The sequence below is a fragment of the Pygoscelis adeliae genome, unplaced genomic scaffold (genome assembly GCF_000699105.1).
Source record: "Pygoscelis adeliae isolate BGI_AS28 unplaced genomic scaffold, ASM69910v1 Scaffold139, whole genome shotgun sequence".
Classification (NCBI taxonomy): domain Eukaryota; kingdom Metazoa; phylum Chordata; class Aves; order Sphenisciformes; family Spheniscidae; genus Pygoscelis; species Pygoscelis adeliae.
The window spans coordinates 1,926,834-1,936,654 of NW_008825613.1; the positions used below are offsets into that span (position 1 = coordinate 1,926,834).

The 9,821-nt window shown below is 42.3% G+C and overlaps 1 protein-coding gene across 1 annotated transcript in view; it reads right to left on the reverse strand.

Annotated features, from left to right (window-relative positions):
• The window catches only part of RNLS (renalase, FAD-dependent amine oxidase), an 81,613-nt gene that overhangs the window by 67,322 nt on the left and 4,470 nt on the right, over positions 1 to 9,821 (reverse strand). The window contains exons 2-3 of the mRNA XM_009332778.1: positions 8,877 to 9,055; positions 7,498 to 7,656 (exon numbers count right to left, since the gene is read on the reverse strand). Of these exons, the coding sequence (XP_009331053.1) occupies positions 7,498 to 7,656; positions 8,877 to 9,055 (338 nt within the window). The remainder of the gene's footprint in view (positions 1 to 7,497; positions 7,657 to 8,876; positions 9,056 to 9,821) is intronic.

Consider the following 9,821-nt stretch of genomic DNA (forward strand, 5'->3'; position numbering starts at 1 on the left):
GGATTGGTGAGTCAGATCAATTCGCAGGAGGGTACAAAACACTGCAGTAGAAGGTAAGAGGTGGAGCTGACACCAGCAGTGGGAGGTAGGGACAGGATGCCCTGTTTTCACAGGTGAAATCCACAGCCAGAAAGAAAACGGAGAACAGCTCATCGTAACTGTTAGGTTGCAGCTAAGGAGAGCTGTATTCTGTCCGGCTGCATCGTGCAAACAGCTCTCCTACAGGCAAGGACAGAGGGTTTCACTACAGAGTCAGACACCCCGCGTTTCAGCTGCGGCACCGACAGTCCAGACAATAGCCTCTCGCACTTCTATCAGACTGTATTGCCCAATTTTACCAACACAGATCCTTCCACTATCACAACCTCAGTCAATATTAGGATGCTTCCATGTCAAATGAGTGATAGGTTTTTAAAGGACCACATTAATATCAACAGCTAATCTCATGCAAAACTAACAACTGCTTGTATTTCCAGAAAGCACAAATATTTGCACGGTGTGACCTCAGCTCCTAAGGTCTGATAAGTAACTAACAAATCAGTGTACATGTTTACACTAGACATTTTAGATCTGTTAGGTAATGAGAACAAACTCAAAGCCTGGATAAGCCCTGCTAAGATTGCTTGGAACTGGCACTACAAAATTCAGAATTTATCATCACGCTATCCAAAAATAAACACATTCACTCAGCAAGAACTTGGGACTCATGGAAAAATTATCAGAGTTGGGCCTTCCTAATTCACATTATAAAGCCTCCCTATGTAAATACAGTCCTATTTTACTTGTATCTTCTCATCAGCTTGTATTATTTAAAACATGTGGGACATTCACACAGATGGAAAAAAAATAGGTCAGGCTTGAAACAAAAGCCAAGCCATTCCATTTTATTAGCAGATTAAACATGCGGAACTGTAATTTTAAATTCCAAGTACAGCAACTTAATGAAAACATTCTGAACACACAGATAAAAACTACTGCAAATTGTTGCAATCTTTAATTGCCATGTTGCCAAATGTCTTACTAAAAACAGAACCAATAAAAAGTTTGTCAATCTGATTTGAAAATGCACAGAAAAGGACTATATTGCTTAGCAATCATATGGAATCTGGTATATAAATCTAGGCTTTTTCTAACATCAGCAGCCAATACAACAGTCCAGCATGTCTGAAATACTTAGATGATGAACATTTGCAAGATCTAGTCCTTTCATTTGCAAAGATCCTGCTTTTTAAGCAAATGTATTCCTTTTCTGACACTGAATTTACATTACAAAACTCAGAAACATTTATGCATTTTCCTTTTACCTTCTGCATAACTACAATATTTACTACCAAAATACGTAAAGCCCAAATAGAAATAAGTGCACTATATTTAATGTAGTTATTCAAGCTGAATATCCTAAACATCATTTGATTGCTGCCACCTATTGTTGTTCCAAACATGTTGCAAGGAGCTAACCCTTTTCCCCTTCTGCCTCAACCCAATACGAGTACACAGCTACTTTAAAAGCTTAGAAAGTTACTAACCCTTCACATACCGCATGTTATGTAAAGAAAGGAAAGCAGGGGAAAAATGAAGACATTGCAAAAAGATTTTTTTCTTTTGATTAATTTGGTTTAGTAAGTCTACTGTAACTTCAAGTAAACACAGGGGGGACACAATTTCTGAATGGAAACCAACCAAATCTAATCAGTGAAGAGTAATTTCATCAGATACCAGTATCAAAGAGCCCTAAGAATGCCTGTTTCACAGACTACCAATTCAACAACTTCATTAGTCGAAGAGATTTCAAAGCTTATGACTTCCAGCAGCATTATTACTACTTCTGTCTCTGCTATTGCTAAATATGCAACTGATAAGTCTATTTGGGCATGATAGCTGTAGAAGGAATGAATAAAGGTTGAAAATGAAGATTAATAAATCTAAAAAGATTGGCCATAGGCAAGCCACTTCCTTCCCTGCCCCCTTTCAGTTATGAATTGATAAATGCTGGCAAAATTCAAAGAATACAAACAAACCAAACAAAAGAATACAAGTAAACAGAACAAAATACTTTATATACGTAAATACAGACATATACATATATATGTGTGTGTATATATACATATATATTTTATATCTATAAATTAAAACCTGTGTGTATTACACTAACTTCTCCATTAATCTAAGTTTTGACTTTATACTCATAAGAGAAGAAATTCTGGAACAGTCGTTTCTCACACAGTCCATTTAAAATTATAATTCTAGGTTGCCAAAGGCCACTTAATTCTGTCTCCTCCTAAAGGTATACAGCTTCACAATGACATAATGTTCAGGCTCATCTAAAAGGCTAAAGAACAGGAAAAAGACACAAACTAATAAATCAGCCTAACAAAAGCTTTAGTCTGCAGAGCTTTAAGTATTAAAATGGAAACTTTGCCACTGAACATAAAATTTGGGAGGGTCATTATTTCAAAATCTTAATTCTCTGAATATCATGTAAATTAAAAGTTATTTTCAAAAAACTTGGGAGGTGAAAGAAGTCCTCCCTCAAGTAGGCTGTGATTTCCCCCGTGAGTAGTCTTCATTCCTAAAGCCAGAACACAAACTCAAGGACTAGTAAGTCATCTCACTGAAGGCAAAATTTTGGTCTGTTTCAAATTGGTAAGCCTCATCTCATTTGCTTTCTCCAACAGGATACGAAAGGTGTCTAAAGAAAGATGTCCTAAAGACATTGAAATAAAGATACAAGTTAACATTTGCAAATTGAAGAGCAGATCAGCCGCTGGACCCAAAGGCACCTACATTAAGGTAACTCGATTGCCAGGTGCTGGCCGTTCACGTAGTCCAGTGTAGGCACACATACTACTTCTGCAATGAAGAGGAACTCACAACACACACGTGCAGGACGCTTTTGTTGAAGCACCCAACTACAAATATAGGAGCCTAAATTTCAGGAGACATCTCTGAAAACACGGGCATAGATGTCCAAACTGTTTTGTTATTAAAGAAACATGCTCCATGTTTACAGTAATCATTTATGGGACCACTGCTTAAAAATACAATATTTAGACAGTTAAATATTCTCAAGCAAGGGGAAAGTACCGACATGACAGAGTCAATCTCAAGGCTCAAACAGGAAAATGGTGAATTCCTGCAAGGGGTGAATTACCACTTCTGGCTAGTCATTTGAACTCTCCAACTCAGGTTCTTTTATGCACAAATATCAAAGGCTAATTCCAATGCTTACTAATGGATCAAAGCATCACCTACTCCACACAGCTGTTCCTTTGCATCTTCACTTACTTTACAGCCTTTATCAGTACGTTAATGTTAACAATCCCTCATCAAAATCCACTTAAAACTTCATTTGGCTTTGAACTGATAGATCCAGTTATACCTAAGTGGCTAAAATGGAACCTGGCGCAGGTCCACAATTAGCAGTTCAATCTCCAGTGTGCAGCAAAACTGATGTGAAAAGGCATCTCAGAGAGCAACCTCAGATAGGAAAAGTGGAAGAAAATGATGGAGGATATGGAAGATCTTTAAACTAGCTGCCTCTATTTAAGAAGCTGTCAAAGTAGGGATGATACACTGAAGCAAAGGAGGGCGTGCAGTAAAGGCTAGTTACAGTCAAAAAGGGGGCTGTTGGGGAGATTGCCAAAGCTCGCTCCATTGACACTGCTCATCACAAATCACAACAGTGACTGAGATCAATATTACCACAAGGTGCCAAGCCACGTCCTTCATTTAGCTTCAGTGTCTGTCTTTGATATAATGAAGGCCTTCAAGATCAGCAATTAAGGTAGCTGTACTCCTAAATCCTGCCCCTCTTCACTTTGTGCCCCTTGCCTGCAGTCTCAGATTAGTTACATGCGACCTTTGAGCTGGCCACACAGGCTGCTGTTGCTAGAAGGAAAAAGCCCTCCCCTTCCTCCAACTCTGCACATCCCTCATTTCAGCTGCAGCGTGAGCACAGCAGCAAAATGATTCCTCCCACCCTGAGTGACAGCAAGGGGGAAGTTTGCAACAAGGAGCAGGAACCTCCCTTTCCAGGAGCAACTGGAATTGCTAGTTTGTAGAGCGGGAATGCACAAATATGTCCTCCATTAGAATCACCAAATTTTGCCTCTGGATTTGGAAGACCAGAGCATACAGATGACTGAACTGCTTCACGGGTAAGAAAGCAGCCTCAGCATATGTGCAGGCTAATGCTAGCGACTAGGCAGTCACTCAACAAGTCAGATCAGCTTGCATAGCCAAGTGAAAACTAACATATTCATTTGCACCATCAGAGTCACTGTTGCGTCAAAACAGGGAGCAGATCTGACTCCCAGAGTGGTACCCACTCACTAGTGCTGACAGAGGAGGCAAAAGCAGTACAGTGTCAGCATGGAGGGGAGAGGACGACTATTCCTTTCAGCAGCTGTCCACAGTTAACTACCTTAAGCTTTACATGCAATTGCATCTTAAATCCTAGGAGAGGTGGATCCAGGAAACCCCCGTTCTCTGCCAGCAAAACTCAGCTCTTTGACATGCAATCAATATAAGGTTGAGATTTAGAGATACAGTGATGCACCCTGACCCTCTTAAGTCAAAAAGGATCTGAAATCTACACCCTGTTCAGGCTCTGAAACACCTTCCTTACATTCTCCTCACCTATTTTCCCCTCACTTCTTAGCCATAGTAAAGAAGCCAATAGCTCCAATGCTAAGGAACTCCAGGGTATGGAGGGTCAGCCTTGTTGCCTGAGATGAAGAATTAACAATTGGACGGAAATCTGGAAGCCGGTCTCACACAGGGTACAGGCAGAGAGAGGAAGAGAAATGGGGAGAAGGGGAGGAGAAGACAGAATTTGCCGAGTTCCCTCAGATAAAAGATAATCCTGCAGTTAGACAGAAGATTAAGAAAAGGATGTTGTGGAAAGCATCTGACAGTTCCAGCACTCCAAGAGCAAGTGAAATGAACTGCTCACCTTAACTACATCTTCTGAAGGGGACGTGCCCACTTTTTGGACATGAAAGGATTTAATTACCCCAAGAAAAACAGTTTGCAAAAACATCAACTCTGATCGAGGAAGGCCTTGAGATGCAGACTAGAGGAACCTCAGGAAGACTCTGAGAAAACAGTACTACACACTACCTCTACTTTTCTTCTGTTCCCAGGACATTCACTATCGACCACCATTAGAAAGGACAGGCTGGGCCACACCCACAGTCATTTACCCCAGTAATGACACCACTGAGCAATCAAACAGCCACCTCATTACACCTGTCCCCACGTGCTTGTACAGTTTGGGCTGTTGAGGTTTCCCATCTGCTATGAGCTGAGCTAACCGAACTGAAGTAGCTTGAGAGTCAGCCATGACTGCAAACACCTTCGAGCAATATCCCATGTTACGTTGTTGTAATAAGCCTAACAAAAAAAAAAACAAACCAAAAACAAAAACCAAGATGATGTCTCTCCTTGCAGACAGGGGAACGGCCCAACCCATCGTAGTTGTTATACACCACTGTCCTCTTATTTTCTAATGCTTGCAAAGCCATGCTTCAGTTAGTGACCAGTCAATGTTTTTAACATTAGTTTATTTTATCTTTATATAGAGGAACAGTACACATGGCTATTAAAACTAAAATATGTAATTCTGAAAAGGATGTCTATACATTTACCCTGCTCACACGATTCAGAGTATGAAGTGAAAGAGCACACTCACTAACCAAGAAAATTCAGTGGGGATACCATTACTTTCCATGGTAAAGGGACAGGGGAAATGAGAAAGCTTATAAAACAACAAATAGCAGAAAGTCATGTTCTTGCAGGATCTTTAAGTCTTTAGGCACAAAGCTTAAAATAAGAGGTTGTAATGAAAATACTTTTCTTCTTTACCGTGATCAGACATCAATTTTCCATTTGCTACCGTTAAGACACATTTCTGCAGTTTCAACATCCTGCTGCCATCCATCCTTCTCTTGCCCCCTGCCCCATCCTCTTCTTTTCCCTCATACAGGTCCTGGTTATTATAATGTAACTTCAGATAGACCCTGGCAGCTCACTCTAACCACCTCCATCTATTGCTCTGATATCTTTTAACAGACAGCTTCCAAATCACACTCACGTATTTAAACACGTTAAAATCCAAGATACAGCAGAGCACAAGGAGCCAAACGTTAAAGTCAGCTCTTCATCTTTCAAGCACTAGCGGTTTTTCTACAAACCAGAGAGCAGAAAACTGACAAATTTTAAAGTGTCTACTTCAGGAGCTGGCAGCAGAGAGGCAACAAGCCCTGTCTGACCAGAACTGACTCGAGCCACATGGATGCCCCTACACTGCTGCCAGCATGCTGAGTTCAAAGAGAGGTTATTAGCCAGACGCAGCATGTCTTTGGTACAACACTACAGCTGAGGTGATAAATCCACAGCCCAGCACACTTCAAATGGCTCTGCCAGGGTCAGCAGAGGCCTGGCTGGGCTTCCTGGCTTCTGCTCAGCATCAGCCCTCAGAGCCATCTCCTGTAGAGCTGCACCAAGATCTCTGCCCTGTAAATCCTCACAGTGGCTGTTCTGCAAAGATCAAGTCTCATGGCAAACACACCAAATCTGCTCACAGGCTCGGCAGCACCTCAGCTAACCAGCCCTCCCAGAAACAACGCTGCTGGGAGCCCACTGGGGACGGACACTGACTGTGCACAGAGCTAGCACTGGCGAGCAGGACTTATCGGCCTGACTTCAAAGAAAAGCTGGCCCTGGAAGTCTCACACCTGAGACAATGCCCCTAAACTAGTAAACTTGCCCAGACCTGAACTTACACTTCTTTCTCAGCACTGAGCTGCTCTTTCTAAGCCTCCATGGCACTGTTAACACATTCACCCCAATAAATGACCAAAGGATAATTAAGATTTACTCACGTTTGGGGAATACAACCCCCAGGGGGCAGCCAGAAACAGCAAACAAGCTGGAGGGTCTGAGAGGCTTTCATCTTATAAACTGGAGACCAAAGAGTTCTGATCTGGACTTTTTCCTCCCCTGCATTTCATGTGATTTTAGGCTCACTGAAATGCCCTAGGGATTTTCCCCACAGCACAGCTGCTACTCAAGTCTTACTCCCTGGGTCATCCCTACTGCAGACATACCAAGGGCATACTGAAAATCAGCATGACACGTCAACAAAGAGATAGCGACAAGGAAACCACCATGCAGGGACGGACCAGCTGAGGCTCTTGTCCAATTCAATAACTATTTTCAAGTTACAGAAAGACAAATCCTGTTTTAGAAGTCAGCAAAAAAATAAAGATCAGATTAAAAATTGACTCATCTATTTAGATATTTTTGCTATCAAGGTATTACCGCTCATGTGCCACACATACGGCCTTGAAATTACCCACCTCCTATCATTTTCAGATTCACCCTATTCTGGCAGAAATTAACAGACAGCTCAGACTGTTGAGTGTTTCTTTGCTATACAAGATGCTCAATTGCCATTTTAGGCTAGATACCTGCGACTTTGAGGTGTGAACTTACTGTTTACAATGTCACCCTGCAGCTGAAGAATTTGTGGAACAGGCATTGTGAGAATAACTATATCAAACTGTTCCGTCGGTCCCGTTTTCCTGGAGACTTCCCATTTCCCATCTCGGAGAGAGATGTGAGTTACATGCTGTTCGTAGAAGACATCTGCACCTGCTTGGAAAAAGAAGTTAAAATATACGTAACAGTGAATTCCACAGAGAAAATGCAGAGTAGTTTCCCTTAGTAACTGGATGACTTGCAAACAGCAAATCACACAGACAGTCTTAGGGCAAAGTTTCACAAATTAGGTTGAATCAGTTTAACAGCCAGCATATGACATTAAAAGAGGGGATCCTCATCAACTGAAAAGATCCTATCACTCCCCTGTGCTAGGGCTAGTATTCATCTGACTCCTCTCTGACATGATTCAGCTCAGTAAGCAGAGAGAAAATTACCAGCTGCTCTCTTCGTCATGTTTGTTTACTGTGGCTTTAGTGAGCTGAACCAATTCAGAGTGAAATCCAAGGAGCACAGGAGGCAGCACAGAGTAAGCAACCAAAGCATACCCCCAGGAACTGGAAAAGAGAGCGTTGCCCCATTAGCATCTCTCATATATCAGAAGACAGGAACGTAGTTAATTATTTGCAAGATTAGGGTCTAAAAAACCAGCTAATTAAAAAAAGACAAAAACAATCACATGAAAGGAGCAAGGCTTGACTGCTCATAAAGCTAACATTTTTCAAACCAGAGTTAGTCACTAAACTGTACAAGTGGTTCTGCCACATTACACTTAAAGCAGTAGTTACACACTTTAAACTAGCAGATGATCTTCTCCTTCAGTCTTTTCTAACGGAGTTTCAACACAGTAGGCTCACATACTGCATAAGCGCTCATTTCTACAAAACACAGGATGTAGCTCACCACTATGTTCCCAGTTGCTCGGTTAAACAGCACAGTTAAGTTAAGTACACGCTCGTGAAAAAACACCCACTCACTCACTTCATTCAAGTTGCAACTCAGATCTCTTCTCAACCATGATCTCATTACCACTAAATTATCTCTGCCCTAGTTGTGCTAGGTCTGACTTTCATGTGCTAAAGCCAGTGGTGTAAATATAAGCTTGGCTCCTGATCCTACAGATGTTATATTTGTATAGGGATTTTTTATATGCCAGCAGTGCAGCTGAAGTCAGTGAAGCGCTTGCAGGACTTGGAAATTTATAGAGCTCGCAGACATGTTTATCCATCTAAGCAAGTTCAAGACATACATAAACAAACAAGGAACTTGAACATTCTCATTGGAGATTTAAATTTGAAAGACAGTTCAAGAATGCCATCAAAAACACAATCATTAAAACCTTTCATTTCATACAAAGGCATCTAAAAAATTACCTGACTGTTTTAAATAAAACTTGACAACCGAGGAGATGCCCTGGGGTGCCACGTAATTGCACGAGCCTTCTTTCACTACCATTCCTTCAATGGGTGCAGTCAGCAGTTTCAAGATGCCATGAGACAGAAGTTCCTCGTAGAAGCTTAAAGGGAGCAAACGACACAGAGATGAAAATACACTGCATGGAAACCAACGGCAGCTGTCATTATTTTTCACAATTAAAGTTAAGACCGGCCTAACTTTGGAATTTAGAGAACACTTTTAACAACCTCATACAACCTGTGCTTCAAAGCCAGGCTATGCATGAACAGGAACCGTAGTTATAAAACGACAAACTAACCTTGCTACTTTATTGGGGGCTGGCCTTTTACACAAGACCAAGGCTACCTACTATGCCTGTAATAGAAACTGTTAGCGGTTTGACCTGAAGGTTTCAGGACTAACTGTGGCAGGGGCATATGCAACAGTTACTTAGAACTCTGAATGTCAGTACAAACTGCATCACCACCGTGGAGCGCCTTTCCCCCGATTTCCACACAAAATTTCACATATTTACATCGCTGTTACATCACCATCCCCTTCCCCAGCCTACGGTGAACCATCCTGTGTACCCAGCAAGCCCAAGCAGGCCCCACCAACGCGATCCTCCCCCGGCCCCCACAGCCTGCCACTGCCATTCTTCGGGGCAGAGACATCACGTCCCCGCAAAGGCAAGACGCCTCACGTTTCTTTCATACCTAGCTTTCCTGTCACCCGCACTGCGTTCAGGCGACTGTAAGGCGCATTAGCTCTTGAAAGCAAAGACCTCTGTGGATTGAAGCAGCGGGGCCACACCCGCCCGCGTTCCTACGTGGGCAGATTTGCACCACGGGTGAAAACCGCCGAGCCGCGACACCCGTGGGGTGGGATGGGATGGGCAGGGCAGGGCAGGGCAAGCCGCTTCG